The following is a 16200-nucleotide window of genomic DNA, read 5'->3' on the forward strand; positions in this document are numbered from 1 at the left end:
AAACCAAAAAAAGGTAGGGGAAAAAAAAGTGGGGTTGCCGCAGAGGTCGTTAATTGCCTCAATGTTTTCTTTTTGTCCAATCAATAAATTCGATTGACCGTTCGCATGGTCTTTTGTCCTCGGTTAGAAGCTGAAGGATAATTACGTACGACGCGGCAGACTTTTGGGGTCCTCCGAGCACAAGACCCCGCCGCGTGGTGGGAATCAAAAGGGGTTGGGTGGGATGGCAAAATAAAAATAAAAATAATTTGCCTATTCGCTTTCTGCTCTCTGTTCCCCCTAAAGTTGTGTTCTTCCCACGTTCATAAAAAAGAAAAAATTATTGTAAAGAAGTGAATTCGTTATTATCAGAATTTAAAATTAATTGAGGCAGTCAGCTTTCCTCTGTGATCATTCTCCTCACAAGCTCCTAAAAAAAAAAAAAAGTGGAGGGGTATCACACTTCCACAGATGACGTGCTCTCCTGCGTGGCACGCAGTGGAATGTGTTGCCGCACCACACGCGCGACGGTTATGGCAGGGCTTGAAGGCTTCGTGGTATTGAAGGTGCCCTCTCGGACGACAACGCCGCCAAACTCCTCTCCCACATTCTGTTTTTCCTCGTGTTTTATAAAATAAATCCGATGGTCGGCATTGCGGTAACACGTGCTCTTCAGACCTCATGGTGTTACGACTGTCTCCCAGCAGGACGCGGCCGGTCAGGGCGCTGGTCGATGCCGTCAGCCCCGTGGCCACGCCAATAACTCCGTGAGGGAACCATCGCAGCGCTGTCAGTCCGCGGGTGAGAGGATTCGGCCCTCCACAAAACAAACGCGCACACCGCCAGCAGTCACACACAATGGACGGGGAAGAGAAGTGACACACCGCCACCGCCTCCAGTTCAGTCCCACGGCCAACGGGATACAGCCACAGCCCCGCAGCCAACAGACACAGCGCACACGGAGCAAGCAATCACCCAAAGAGCCACACGCAGAAGCGATTCCTCATCCACCCACGACGCGGCGCCTCGCTCCATGCGGTCACAACGCAGCGCCCCCACACCATCAGGAAGAGACACTCGCCCTGCGCGCTCCCTCCCTCTCCCTTCGCTTCATGCCCACGGAAAAAAGCGGCACCCACACGCTGCTGCCACACGCACCGCAAAAGAACCATCCGAATCCACCGTGATTTGCACTATGTGTGCGTGTGCTTCTGCGTGCCTGCAGAAACACGAGGTAAAGAAGTAAAAAAAAGAAACGGAGCATGTGAAGAAACGCAAAACAAAATGTACAGCAGAGCCGCAACGTAGAAATAACAAGACTGCTCAAACTCACGATTGCACCGCAGCCCAAGCAGTGGCGTGTCATACAAGATTTATTTAAAACAATTACCAAAAAAAAAAAAAAGAAACTTCCCCTTTCACCATTATCCTCCCAGCCCCGCACAAAGTAATTAAATAAGAAGAAAAAACGCAGGAAAGAAGTCGTCCTCCATTACTGTTACTCCTAAAAAAAAAAATCACCTGGTTACCGTGTGGCCACACCAAAATGTCTGTATATTTTGCGCGAAAAAGAAAATTAAATAGTTACATGTCTTTCAACCGTCTGACCCTCTGCGTGTCCGCACATCGTTTATATTTCGTGCGGTCATCTGCGTGTTGCCGCTCCCCTCAGCCCTCTCATCGGCGCGTGAGTGCGGCCCGCAGAGCACAGTCACTCGTGTGTGAAGGCTGAGAGAAGCACGCAGACACGACAGGAGTCGCGTCTCTCCATCGGGAGAGTGAGCGCAGCAAAATAAAAAATCATCAGGAGGGAGAAATGCTGACGGGAACGCCAGCGAAGGGACTGCCAGCGCGTGAAATGCACACGCAAAGCAAAAAAAAATCCTAAAAAAACGGCGGCAGGGTGTGGCTGTGTGCGTGGCGCTGCGGGTTTCTGCCCGCCCTGGCCGCAAAGAAAACAAAACAAGAGGGAAGAAATGTGTGCCCCGCCCCACAGGCCCTCGCCGTACGCCCACACGTCACGGCTCCCTCAGCGCGCCGTTCGTCGCGGCCCCTCCTCATGCGTGCAGCAGGCGAGGCGCACAGGGCCGTCGTCATGAGCGTGTCGGTGGGTGTGCGAGTGGAGCAGTTGGGCGGGAAACACACGGCACCCCTCACAGGAAGAGTGCAGCGAAAAACAATTAAAGAGGGAAAAGAAGAAAAAAAGAACGTCCATGATGGTTGCAGAAAAAAAAAAAAAGAAGGGAAGCACCAAATGGAAAAAGAAATTGTTATTCACTGCGTAGTAAAATTTTATTCCTAGCGGTGCGTGTGTCGGTGCAGGGAAGGGCGCAAGTGTTCCACACGGCAGCCGGTCTCTCCTCACGCAGCCGCAAACCCCCACAGCCCCAGCAGAAGAAGCAGCGGCAGCAATCCGCTCTCACGCATAGTACCAGCAACGCTGTTATCCCACTGCAACGAACTTTAAAGGCTGCTGCTGAGTGTCGCCGCCTCTGCTTCCTTGACCTGTGGATGGAGCCCATCTTGTCCCTTGCCTTCAGCGTTATGTGTTGCTGCATTTGCTGCGTCGGGGGTGCCCACAGAGAATTGGACTGGTTGATCTGCCTGCATCATATCTCCACCTTCCATCCCCACCGTTTGTGCATCATCAGATGAGGAAGCACCAACATCAGTACTGGAGGCGCCTGAAGATGTAACAGATGCCGACTGGTCTGCAGCACCCTCCCTTGCTGAGGGGGTCGTGGCATTGAGCTCTGCTGATTTCGGCTCCGCTGGTTTGGGCTCTGCTGAGTACGGCTCCGCTGGTTTGGGCCCTGCTGATTTCGGCTCCGTTGGTTCAGGCTCTGCTGATTTCGGCTCCGTTGGTTCAGGCTCTGCTGATTTCGGCTCCGCTGGTTTGGGCTCTGCTGAGTACGGCTCCGCTGGTTTGGGCCCTGCTGATTTCGGCTCCGTTGGTTCAGGCTCTGCTGATTTCGGCTCCGCTGGTTTGGGCTCTGCTGATTTCGGCTCCGCTGGTTCAGGCTCTGCTGATTTCGGCTCAGCTGGTTCAGGCTCTGCTGATTTCGGCTCCGCTGGTTTGGGCTCTGCTGATTTCGGCTCCGTTGGTTCAGGCTCTGCTGAGTACGGCTCCGCTGGTTTGGGCTCTGCTGATTTCGGCTCCGTTGGTTCAGGCTCTGCTGATTTCGGCTCCGTTGGTTCAGGCTCTGCTGATTTCGGCTCAGCTGGTTCAGGCTCTGCTGATTTCGGCTCCGCTGGTTTGGGCCCTGCTGATTTCGGCTCCGCTGGTTTGGGCTCTGCTGATTTCGGCTCCGCTGGTTTGGGCTCTGCTGATTTCGGCTCCGCTGGTTTGGGCTCTGCTGATTTCGGCTCCGCTGGTTTGGGCCCTGCTGATTTCGGCTCCGCTGGTTTGGGCCCTGCTGATTTCGGCTTCGTTGGTTCAGGCTCTGCTGATTTCGGCTCCGCTGGTTTGGGCTCTGCTGATTTCGGCTCCGCTGGTTTGGGCCCTGCTGATTTCGGCTCAGCTGGTTTGGGCTCTGCTGATTTCGGCTCCGCTGGTTCAGGCTCTGCTGATTTCGGCTCCGCTGGTTTGGGCCCTGCTGATTTCGGCTCCGTTGGTTCAGGCTCTGCTGATTTCGGCTCCGCTGGTTTGGGCCCTGCTGATTTCGGCTCAGCTGGTTTGGGCTCTGCAGATTTCGGCTCCGCTGGTTTGGGCTCTGCTGATTTCGGCTCCGCTGGTTCAGGCTCTGCTGATTTCGGCTCCGCTGGTTTGGGCTCTGCTGATTTCGGCTCCGCTGGTTTGGGCTCTGCTGATTTCGGCTCCGCTGGTTTGGGCTCTGCTGATTTCGGCTCAGCTGGTTTGGGCTCTGCAGATTTCGGCTCAGCTGGTTTGGGCTCTGCTGATTTCGGCTCAGCTGGTTTGGGCTCTGCTGATTTCGGCTCAGCTGGTTTGGGCTCTGCTGATTTCGGCTCAGCTGGTTTGGGCTCTGCAGATTTCGGCTCCGCTGGTTTGGGCCCTGCTGATTTCGGCTCAGCTGGTTTGGGCTCTGCTGATTTCGGCTCAGCTGGTTTGGGCTCTGCAGATTTCGGCTCCGCTGGTTTGGGCTCTGCTGATTTCGGCTCAGCTGGTTCAGGCTCTGCTGATTTCGGCTCAGCTGGTTTGGGCTCTGCTGATTTCGGCTCCGCTGGTTCAGGCTCTGCTGATTTCGGCTCAGCTGGTTTGGGCTCTGCAGATTTCGGCTCAGCTGGTTTGGGCTCTGCTGATTTCGGCTCAGCTGGTTTGGGCTCTGCTGATTTCGGCTCCGCTGGTTCAGGCTCTGCTGATTTCGGCTCAGCTGGTTTGGGCTCTGCAGATTTCGGCTCAGCTGGTTTGGGCTCTGCTGATTTCGGCTCCGCTGGTTTGGGCCCTGCTGATTTCGGCTCCGCTGGTTTGGGCTCTGCTGATTTCGGCTCCGCTGGTTTGGGCTCTGCTGATTTCGGCTCCGCTGGTTTGGGCCCTGCTGATTTCGGCTCCGCTGGTTCAGGCTCTGCTGATTTCGGCTCCGCTGGTTTGGATGGAGCGCCACCACTCGGAACACTGCTCGCGTTCAAAGTTGTTTGGTCCGTCTGCTGTGGTCCGGCAGTAGCAGGCGATGGCACAGTTGGCTGCGTATTTGTGGTCACCCTCTCGTTGGCAGGTTCAACGGACGAAGAGGTAGCTGCCGCCGCCGGCACCGGCTTCCTTTCCGGAGGTGGAATGGTGACTTTACTCGCGTTGAGGGCACCAATCTCAGTTTCATTCAACGGGCGGTTGTACAGAAAGACGTTCGCCACCGTCGCATGGATCTTTCCGCTGCTCAGCTGCTCGTCGTACGCGCCAAAGTAAAAGTGTGAGACCGTGCCCAGCCCTTCATTGAACGAATTTTTCAGCCTCATATTCCAAAGGAGAGTCCCGTCAACGTACACGGAGCCCACACCGTCATGCATTTTGAGCACCACGTGATACGTCTTGTCCACCTCCCATGCGGTAAAATGCTTCGGGAACAAGTCATTCACCACTCTCCACTCCATATTCTTATCGTACGACAGTCCCAGGAGTGTTGTCGTCCCCATTCTCTTCAGGCCCATCAGGGGAGTGATGCCCTTCGGCACCTCGTGGATCGACACCGTTGCCGCAAGAGTAAACCCATAGTTTGCAAAGTGGAGTGGTCTGGTCGGCCACTGCTTGTCCACAGGCCACTCGGCCCCCGCGCCTTGCCCTTCGAACGTCAACCCACTGGGAACCTTTTTCGTCGCACCCCTCACAACGGCATTCACCCCAAGGTACTCGTCCTCCCACTTGTGCCCGCTGAACCTGTCTGCCAAATGGCCCACAAGCCCAGCCGTGGGGAAAGGAACAGAACAGCCCCATCTTGACAGCGCGGCGTCTGAGGCAATTGAGCTGCATTTTCCCAAGGCATTGTCCTTCGCGGCCCAAGTATCCAGCGCATGCCTTATCCTCTGCAGCTCAGACGTCAGATCCAGGAAGAAGGCTCCAGAGTCGCTTCCACCACTGGCCTCGTACAAACAATACAGCCTATCATCCGCGTACAACAGAGAGCTGGAGGTCGCGCCATACCCAGTGGCTAACAGGCCAACGTTGTAAATGCGGTTCGCGTCCGTTAGCCACAGACGAATCTCGCCCTTGCTGTCGTGTCTGGAATATTCCAGCTGGGTGAGGAGGATCACCTTCTTTCCGCCAATCGTTGCAGTGATGAATCCACTCTGAATGTGGAGCCCAAGACCTGCCAATGAGTTGCTCCACACGCGCGAGAGCGTCCCCAGAGCCTCCGTCCACGTGTTCCCCTTGTCAGTCGACTCGTACACTCTTCTGCGATCGGACTCACATGAGGTGATCATGATAATTTTCCCAGCCTCCCATTCAAGGATAATGGGGTTGGTGCAGCCCGCATGTGTCGCGCTGTTCGCAAAGGTCCAGTGCTGTTGACCGGAATTCCAGTACATGATTGTGGACGCAGTGCTCCCTCCCATTGTCAGAAACTGCACGGGAAACACGAGCGTGCCATCCGTCATTTTCGTGATGGGAGTACTGGCATCGTTGAGGAAGCCAATCAATCCGTCGGATTTATAGGGATAAGGAGGGCGAATGCTCATAGAGACGGAACTCATCGAAAAACCTCCGCTTCGTCCAGGCCCCGTCTCCAGAAAATGGATAACAGACTCCACACCACTTCCTCCCCGCTCATCGGGATAATGAGGTCTGACTCCGTTCCGTAAGTCGTAGCCCTCCACAAATGCAAAAAGCGGTCCGAAGAGTCTGAAAGGCGTGGTAAACAACATCTGGTGAAGGCGTGCAGCAAAAGCGTCAACATCTCCAGGTCTCGAGTACGGACTCCAATTCACCCCACGATCCAAGCTGAGCTGCGCCATCAACTGCATGGACGCACTCCCGCTCCCCACAGATCCATTGAACTGAGCTCCAACAATGGCCATAAGCATCCCGTCCACATTCACAAGATGGGGATTGCGGAAAATGTGGCCAGGGACCGCTGGGTTTGCGGCTCGATGCTCCCTTGACAACGACTCCGAACTGTGTCCTCCATAGGAATCGCCCACTCTCTTTCCACGGTTTTGGGCCTGCACAGGACCCACGGCGGCGCACATCATCACGACGAGGAGGAGCAGCACTGCGGAAGCAAACACACGCCGGGACATGTTGGGCCTCGGCGGCTCACTCTCTCCTCCTCCCCTCCTCCTTCCGCTGGATCCGGTCACGCGGCGACGGTTGTGTGTGCGGGGTGCCATGACAGCAGCAACGCGTGAGAGCATATAAATATGTTTGTGTCGGCTGTCTGTGTGTGCTGTTGGTCCTTTCAGAGCCTTCGAATTTCACAGTAGCGATTCGCGTTTGTTTGCTTGCTTTCCTAGCGTGTCTGTGTGCAAGAAGTGGAAAGAAAACAACAGCGGCAGTACATCAGACACGTCAGTGGAGAGCAGAGCAGAGCGCCCACGCAAAGTGCAGGACTCGAGAGAACACAGAAAACAGCAACAACAACAACAACACGACGAAACACGGCGGAAGCCAAAACACAAACAGAGAGAGAGAGACATGGACGCGGAATTTCATTATTCGGCGATGCCATTCAGAGTCCTGCCAAAACAGTCTGCAAGTGATACAGTGATCAGTCACACGCTCCCGGTGCACCGCCGCGGCAACGACGCGGACACAAACGGAATTATGTGCACAAACGTGGGCGGCATCAATTCGCAGCACCACCACACGACACACGCTCTCTCGGTGCATCCCACGTCCCACCTCAAAAGTTCGCGGCAAGCACCAAACCATAAAATAATGAGGCGGGAAAAACAAATTCCCTGCAGGCCATTCAGGGCTCCACAGCAACAACACCAACAGGAGCGTGCATCCCTCTGCTTGCAGCAGTGCAGGCCTCTTTGCTCCTGGTCTCTCGGAGCGTTGAGCGCCTCCCCGACCATCTCGCGCTCAAAAAACAAGCCTCACGCAGATGCCATCCATTTTCTCCGCAAATGGCGTTGCCGCGATGAATTATTTGCAAATAATCCACAACACACCACCCAAATTTCCTTTCCATTGCCACGCAAGAAAAAGAAAAAAATGTTTTGAAAAGTCAACATAAATACCACTTCGCCCTATTCACTGCGCATTGCCCCGCACACGATCGTTGTTACTCGCCCCTCCGCTCCCCTCCCATCCCATTCCTGCCTGCCAGGACGTAAATCACAGTCGCAATCCCTCCCAAGAAAGACTTTACCACATGCTGGCACAAGCCACATTTTCCCCTTGCATCCCGGTCTCCCGCCCACAGGAGGGCAAACAGGGGGATTGCGTGCATGTGCGTGTGGATGGCGATGTAAAAAACCCATGGAATTCAAAGAAATACGACAGGCAGAGCAACCCCATCCACGAATTGTAGAGTCCACTCGTACACCGCAGCAGGAGGAGCAAACGTCCTCTTGTTGCTTTTCTGAGAGACCGATTCATTATCATCTCGCCGCCATAAAAAGGCCATCAACATCTGTTTCACGGCAGACACCAAGTGCCAAGGGATTAATCAAGAAAAACAAACACGCGGATGGTCTCCCACAATACATTCCAGCAAAGGGTAGCCTCTCAACCCTGAAAATAAAACACCGTAAAGTCACAGAAGCCGCCTCGTCAAGCTAAAAATCGTGCGGTGCCCCTCCTCGCAATGCTCTGCTGTCCGCAGACACCGCCCTCTGTGGTGTTCCGGCAAAAGCAAAAAATAAACATTCACAAACCAACAGCAAGAGAAACCTCCAGACGCAACGTGTGCACCACCGTGGAGCATCGCTTCTCTCCCCGCAAGTAAAAGAGGCGCCGTCACACCATCCGCAAGGATCGCCACAAACACGCCAAATTGCGACGTACGCAACACACTCCGCCGTGACCATCGTTTTCCCAATAACGCAGCCCACTTCCGTCCACCGCGTCTGCCGAGCAGGACACACCAGGCCTGCCGCTGCAACGCAAAAAGATCCGGAAATACGCAACGGATCCCGTCGCAGTCGTTGGCTCAGCCGCCGTGTTGAGGCTTGGGAGGGGTGGATAAAAAAATAAAAACAAAACGTGCAAATATCCCCGCGGAATCCCGCATTCCGCGCAGTCCCAATGGCCAGAGGGCCCTCTAGCGACGCCTGGGGGACGCATCAGTCACACTCACACGCACCGTCACTCACGGCACCCCAATCGAGTCCAGCGGGCCTTGTGAAGCACACGGCGCGCCTCAGCGGCGTGGCGAGCAGCCTTCTCGGAGAAAAGGACGCGTGGCGATGGTTCCCCTCCCCGCTTCACTTTTCTTTTTTTTCTCCTCCTGTTTTTGGTGGCATCTCACAGAATGGGAGCGTACTTCATGTCCCTCAGCCCTTCTCTCGGTGCACGCACAAAACAGGGAGGGAAATAATAAACGAGTGGGTCAGGCGGCACGGAGAAATAAATGTGCGGGAAACAAACAAAACAACAGAACAAACAAAGAGCCCGACAGATATGCACGCAGCATATCCAGCGGAAACGGGTGTCGCCTTCAGTGGGTAAATTAGTGGCCAATGGCGGTGTCGATCGCCCACGATAAGAAACAGCGTTGTGCTCACTACATTTTTGACTTGTTTTCTGCTTCCCTCCCCTTTTATTTCTCCCTCATCCATCATCATCATGTTTCCTGCTTGCTACTTCCTTCTCCTGCCTTCGGCTACACGGCCAGGTTTGGACGCTGCACCCTCCCCCCCCCCCCCCGTCATGCCAAACATATGTTTTTGCGCTCCTTAAAACCCATGGCGTACTCGCTTAAATATTAATCGTGTAAATAACCAAACAGAAGTGTAAGTTTTTAAAAATTAAGGCAAAACAAAATAAGAAAGCAAAACTTGTGTTTGTTGCCGAATCATCTTCCTTTATTCCTCACAGGGTACAAAAGCCTCCTGTCGTAGTCAATACTTGGAACTCTTCGGATCTCATCATGCCCGTAGGCCCGAATGCGCTGTATGCGTGCCTCATCCTTCACCCAAACGTCTGCGGGGGACCATGCCGTCATATGGCTCCTTGCACCCGCCACTGCACGCCCGTGGACGGTTCCACTTCATCATGGCATATGGTTTGTTCGCACTCAAAGACTTGACGCGACGGTACCAGAGAGCGTCCGGTGCCTCCATTTCACTAGAGAAACGAATACTCGAGCTGCCACGATGCACAAATTTGCCGCATAAGACATTTCGCTCCTGAAATCCAAGCAAACGGAGATGCAGGCCGTAGTCGACATCCTCCACGCAAGCTGGGTAGAGGTTCTCGTCAAAATATCCCACCGTGCTTATCGCCAGGCGTGTCAACAAAACAGATGTAAAACAACTGCTTTTGTAATACGCGCAGAAGTGCCCGTAATGCTTCGAAAACGCCTTTTCACGCTCCTTCACAGAAGCATAACGGATGCGGTCAGGCAGCAGCGCAGACGTCGACAATCGGTCATCGTTCACCGTGGAGCGCAGCACCCCCAAGCCCCGCCGCAAAACAGGACTGGACTCGCTCGGCCCATTCGCCACTTCCGCCGCCAACTCATCCATGCGAGCGGCATCATGCCTCGTCATTTCATGCACATTGCGTAGAAGGTTGGGAAGAAGATCGGGTGAAAACATTACGTCGCCGTCTGTCACAAAAACAAAAGGCACTTCCTCGCGTGGCAGCGAGAGTGCAAGTCGTGACCCGATGTTCGCGGCAGCGCTGTACCCGACGTTTTCCGGGTGACGACTCACAACCAGGCGTCCGGACCACCCATAGACCCTCTCGAGTTCCTGCAGGCACAACGACAGCATCGCCTCCCGCCCGTTCTGCACCAAAACCAACAGCCGGATGGGCACATTGATGTTGCACATCATCCTCCGAAAGTCCATCAGATCGAGCATCAGCGGGACCACCATCAACGGGATAACGTCCGTCCCGTTATTGTTTCCCCCAGCCACCGTGTCGTTGGATCCACCAGAAGCCTTTCCCCGACGCAGTGGATATAGTCCGCCCTGGTCGGATCAGCACCAAACCATACGTGGGATCGTCACCAAGTAGGAACTCCACTCAAAAAAAAAACATCAACATGGACAACAAATTAAAATTAGAAGAAAAATAAAGCACCCTTTTCAAAAAAGGCTCGTGGCTTCGGTGTTTAAGGCGCGTGTAACTCCGCGCATATCCCGTTGGAGGCAAAGCCAAGGGAGCATCTCCTTAAAGAAAGCAAAAAAAAAGTAAAAAAGAAAAAGAAGGTGCGCAGGAATGGCTCCGTGTCAATGTGTAAAAAAAAAGATTCCTTCCCAAGCAATGGTCATGCACCTTCATTTGGTGAGTGAAGTGGAGGCACGGAGCACGCAGGAGTCCCAACATGACCAGAAATAAAATAACAACAAAAGTAAAAATGGCTAAGAATGAAAACAAAAGGAAAAAAGAGACCAATGGCACAGTAACAAATGCAGTTCTTGCCGCAGCATGCAAAGCTCTCATACATCCCGTGAAAAAAAAAAAAAAGGATGGCGGAACACAACAGTCCAGGGTGCCATTTGTAACACCACATGATTCCATAAAGAATAGAAGTGTTCGTTGAGGAGCCCAAAATGTAATGAATTTTGGAGGGCACCCAAATCGCGGTCCAACAAGCCTGCGGCACCCACCACACATCCCGCACCGCTCAATCCCCATTCCTCTCATGTAAACTCCCAAAAAAAAAAAAGCACAGTCACCAGCCATCCTACATGCCCGAAAACAACAAACATGTTTTAAACCTTCCTATCGACACCCGCGAATAATAAAAGAAACATCAGTTCAGCATAAAGACGTCGCAGGCACAAAAATATAAAATAACTGTTCTTCAATGCAGGGCATTGTTGTAGCTCGGGGCGACAGCCATCCAGACATTCTGAAAACGCGGTTCAGGATTTCAAGTCACATTTCGTGCCCAGTGTTTCCCCAATCACCTCCCCCATCACCACCGCAAAAAACAACCGCACGAAACAGTACCTCAATCAGCACCTTGGCGCAATAGCCGAATCTTCTTTTTTTATTGGCCTATTGGGCGCAAACAACAAAAAGCAGCACCACCATAGGGGTCTCCATCCGTCTGAGCCTTTTTCTTTTCCCGTAATAAAACCCGGCGGCAGAGTTAGACATGAAAAACAATAATAATAAAAATGTAAAGAAGTAATCAATGAAAAAGAAATTGGCAAGCGCTCGCAAGGGCGTTTCTACAGAAAAGAATCCCTTCACAGGAAATATATAAGCACACATAAAGAGAGGTAGATCGATAAATAAATTAGAATAATCTTCTGGGCAGCTGGCCGGATCATGAGTTTATCGATAATAGAAACCAGACCAGATAGGAATAAGAAAGGAATAAATGGAATAAGAGTGGGTTCACCACATTCCCAAAGTTTAACACCTAGTAAGTGTATGTATATATTATACCATACGTTAGCCTCAATTGTGGCCCTGCTCACTCCATCCCGATGGAATATTTATTTATTTATTACTAGGTGGCAGACCTTGTGGTCCTGCAGCCACAAGACACCGCCGCTCCCCTTCACAAGTTCCACCCCTTCGCCAAGTCCTGAAGTGCAAAAACACGACCGCGTGATATGCCGTCTGCGGGGTTGTCCGCTGGCCGTAAGTAAGCAAAGGATTCCTGTACTCCGTGAGAGTCCAAAAACTCATATATCCGTCGCAGCTCCCACGTCATGGCGTGTGATTTTGAGCTGCCTTTACTCGCCGCTCCTTGCAGCGAAGTGTTGTCCGCCCAAACGTCCATGGTGGATGGCAAGATGGCGATAAAAAGCTGATAAGGCCAAGCGTACCGCGCGCGCCTCGGCCTGCATGATAAGAAAAGGCTTCCTCTCCCACTTTCATCCGGCAATGTTAACGTCGCCGGAGTCTGGAATGAAAACGGCTCCTCATCCACAAAACAATGCGTCCGTGATGATGGCGGCCGATGCCTTTTCTGTGGAATTGATGGTTCGCCCACGATTATCCTCATTGATGTGTCGCAATCTCTCACCCGAACCAATCGCTGCCGACGGAAGGTTGGCCGGGGATGTCTCCTGCACAATACTCCGGTTATGTGCGGACAATCGCCGTAGCACTGCCGTGATGAGAAAGTAGTAGTCACATAAACGCGTGCACAAAGTGGTGGCCGCATATAAAAAGCGTGACGCCACAACCTCCATTTCCGCGATGGTTGAAGAATTGAGCGCCGGCATGGCGCATACAGACAGGACAAACTCGTCACTCAGAAATACCGCCTGGAGTGAGTGATCAAATTGCACCCACAGGAAGGTGTACTGCGTGGCGCCCGATTCGCGATCCTCTCCCATCGTGGCGTGACAGCCGTCCGCATTACGAAGTACTTGGCTTCCCACAATGTCGCACCGCTTTTCGACCCTGCAATGCGTATATCATCGATCCAAACGTCGACACGCACCGATGGAGGTGCGGCCCAGAGGGAGCGAACCACCGTCGTCACCCCAGCGATTGCCGAAGTAATAATCCGGAGAATTTCTGGGCCGGCCTTGTATCCCATAGGGAGCCGTGTGAGCTCCTCCAGCGTGCCGTCCTCCACGCGGCATCGAAAGAGATGCCGAGTCTCCTGCGGTAAAAGGACATGAAAAAAAGGATGCCTTCACATCCAGGCAGGAAGCGGACTCAGCCATCACAGGCGGCAAATAATGGGAAATGTGTAAAAGAGGAACATTCGCCTCGTAAGGGTCGTCTCGGTTCTTGTCGCGCGGCCACGCGATCCATCGTCGTCGTAAACCGGTGGTTTTCTCCTCCACAACTGAGAAAGGTATTATCCATCCGCTTGTTATTGTGGACGAAGCGTCCTCGATAATTCCCGCTTTGCGTAACAATCTCGCGTCAGCGGTTGGAATCCTCCGTGAGCCTTCGCGCGCTTTACCGGAGGAAGACGGAGGGAAAGGGGACCGCCCGACGAGTCCCCAAAGTTGCATGAGCCTCTCCAAGGTAGCCGGGCACAACCGACTTTTAATCCACTCTAAGTTCAATACGGGCACGTTGACTTGCTGTAGCGGGATGGTTCGTGCATCTTGTGGGGTGGCCAGACGCGTCCTTGTCGTGCGTCTCGTAATTGTAGCGGCATGATTGTGATTAAATCATGGGAAAACGCTCCTCTGCTCTCAGTCAGGGTTCCTGCCCTTCCGCAGCTTCTCCCTTCACATCAATGCGACCAGCGGCAACACCTGGGTCAGCATTGTGGTGTACCTCCCCAAATATCGAACTGTGTCGTGGGGAAGGTCGAACGGATCGACGTGCTTCTCCAACTGCGAGATCACGTGTGGGTCCAAATTGTATGTCTCCACGATTTGAGCAGCGTGCCGCAACGCTCCCCGTTTTATGGAATGCGCCGTGGCATCCCAAGGAGCCAAAGCTCGTTCGACTTGAGCAGTCGTAAGATTCGTGAGCTTTTCGTTTTCTTGAAGTGTCCTGCATAGCTTTATAATGTCGAAAGCGTCTTGCCCTCGTATCTTCACGAACCGCGAGGCACGGTGGGGATCCGTCCTCGCCGTCTTCGGCGCCACGGGCCAATCCAAAATTAAGGCCCCGTCCGGCTCCAGCGTGACATTGTTGGGGGTCGAGGCCGCAATCCCGGACCAACGACTCGCCGTCATCCACGCAAGTCGAAAAACAACACGTTCCTTCCAATCGGTCCGGCTGCGGATAAATTGATCCATCCCTTCCGTTGTCGATGAGCGCACCTGCTTTGTTCCCAATCACGCCGCAATTTTTTCAACCCCAGAATCATCATGTCCAGCGGGATTCGATCCATTTGCAACATGGACCGCAACATCCTGGCGTGCTGCAGTCGGGTCGACAGCGCCACATCTAATATTGCCATCAAAAAAGGCCGCACAGCTCTTCTCGCCCGTTGGCTGTTCGTGTGAGGAGCAAAAGATTGTGAATTGCCCTTCCAGGGACATTCTCTGCTACCACTTTGGCGGGGCCCACATTTCTCGAGCCACCTCGTTTGCTTTCCTCATATAGCTGGCCCAAAGCGGGGATATCGGTGCTTCGTCGTACCACAGTCGAGCGTCGTTAGCAAATAAGCTCCATTTCCCTTCTCGACGATTTCGTCGGGCAATTTGAAACATCGGATGGAGTGTCGGCGGCGCGGTGCGCTGCCTGTGCGGAATAGCGGGTGGTGGTGGATTGGATGGGGCTGCCGTCGTCCGCCTTCACAAGAAGCAGCAGGCAGCCCGTCTGCCGTTTCTTGAGGGCCGTCCGCGCTGCAAGCGATTCCTCCAGCTGCGTCTCGGACGTTGCTTTTAGATGTGTCGTGTCCATAAACATGACATAACTGGCATCGCAACGATATTTGCGTCCCTCGTCGTTCCAAGGGAATCTGGATTGCCCTCGCAAAGGTGTCAGCCTCATGAACGGCGGTGCAAGGACGGGCGAGAATGTTGAAAAGCGGGATGCCGGGGTCGGATGCCATCATGAGCTGCATCCGGAAGGACTGCAGTAAGATCCTGCCAAAATTCATGAATCGATCGGTGGGATCCCGCTCCGCTTCCAGCGCACATCCACGCGACCAAACCGTCAAATACAAGTTGGGCCTGGTCCTCCGCCCGTTTCCAATAATTGTATGCGCCCCGGAGGTCTAAAAAGACTCCGGAAACGCCCTCATCCCATACACGCGGGCCCAAGTGGTGATGCCGAATGCGCGGAACATTCGTTACTCTTCTTCTGTAGCGGAATGATCGTCCAAAAAGAAGTGCTGGAGGGCAAAGGCATAGAGGGATAGAAATGTGGTCGCCCGAAATTGCCCTGAGACGTCTGGAGGAATAACCTGCCGTCTCTCTCGCGCCGGAGTCCGTTGGGCCGTGCGTGACGACGCGTCCCCAGCCATCAAGCGATGCCTTTAATGTGGTTTTTTGGTAACGCCATCTTCGGCCTTATTGTGACACGCGACAGGTCCATCTGTCAAACCTCTCCGAGTGGCGGGGGCTTCTTCCCTGGCCGCCGTCTCCACCTCCCACGCGGCTTGCTGCGCCTCTTTAGCGCTAAAGCGTGCCTCTCGCTCCTGTAGTTGGGTGCGGGTCGCCTCCAACTGCTGTTCGCGTCCGGCGAGCGCGCATTCTCGTTCTGCAAGAAGGCTGCCGGCGACCGCAATGTCAGATTCGCGCACCGATAGGTTGTTGTGCGCCTCTTCCGCCCGCGAATGAGGCTGAACGCTTCGATTCTGCACGTCCACGGCGGCGTGGGCGCTTTTCGTGCTCAAGCGCTCCCCTTCAGCAATGATGAGCCCTTGCCACGCGCCCCAACTCCCGGGCTGCGCCCATGATGGGCAAGATCAATTGATTCTCAAAATTTGGTACTTGAAACGCCCGGAGATTCGCAATATGTCCTGCAAGGCTCGAATCCTCCCAGGACCTGGTGACGTTTCCCAAAACCAAGCGTAAGCCTGTCGATGAGGGATCCACAGTTAACGTCTCATCCGACATCTCGGTTCAATTAATGAACGTTATCTGCACCTGGGCCTCGCCACGTTGGCGTACCAACTCCGAAAGACGGGCGCCAATATCACACCACTCGGAAACCTTGTAAGGAACCAATGCCGTTTACTTAAAACAAACTGACTGTGTCTGCAAGCCTAAAATTAAAAATTAAAAAATTATCCGGCCGCCATCGGTTCCCTGCCCCTTTAAGGT

General features: G+C 53.7%; 2 protein-coding genes and 1 pseudogene across 2 annotated transcripts, besides 11 other annotated features; all 3 read right to left on the bottom strand.

The window, feature by feature from the left end:
• Positions 1-411: part of a mobile genetic element that runs on past the window's edge.
• Positions 1-16200: part of a sequence feature (areas not merged during assembly with more than two copies in the genome that could not be assigned to a particular haplotype) that runs on past both edges of the window.
• Positions 229-250: a sequence feature (AT_rich).
• Positions 1043-1345, bottom strand: Tc00.1047053505975.10 (uncharacterized protein; the record flags this gene model as incomplete). The annotated part of the gene is made up of 1 exon (XM_803863.1): positions 1043-1345. The coding sequence occupies one exon, from the start codon at positions 1343-1345 to the stop codon at positions 1043-1045; it is 303 nt and encodes a 100-aa protein (XP_808956.1).
• Positions 2443-6783, bottom strand: Tc00.1047053505975.20 (trans-sialidase, putative; the record flags this gene model as incomplete). Its single annotated transcript, XM_803864.1, has 1 exon — positions 2443-6783. One exon carries the CDS (start codon positions 6781-6783, stop codon positions 2443-2445), a length of 4341 nt encoding a protein of 1446 aa, XP_808957.1.
• Positions 2940-3232: a microsatellite.
• Positions 3780-3952: a microsatellite.
• Positions 4080-4252: a microsatellite.
• Positions 9391-10713, bottom strand: Tc00.1047053505975.30 (annotated as a pseudogene).
• Positions 10878-10933: a sequence feature (A-rich).
• Positions 11800-12056: a mobile genetic element.
• Positions 11800-16200: part of a mobile genetic element that runs on past the window's edge.
• Positions 16144-16167: a sequence feature (AT_rich).
• Positions 16146-16200: part of a mobile genetic element that runs on past the window's edge.

The sequence above is a fragment of the Trypanosoma cruzi genome (genome assembly GCF_000209065.1).
Source record: "Trypanosoma cruzi strain CL Brener chromosome Unknown tcruzi_1047053505975, whole genome shotgun sequence".
NCBI classification, from domain to species: Eukaryota; Euglenozoa; class Kinetoplastea; order Trypanosomatida; family Trypanosomatidae; genus Trypanosoma; species Trypanosoma cruzi.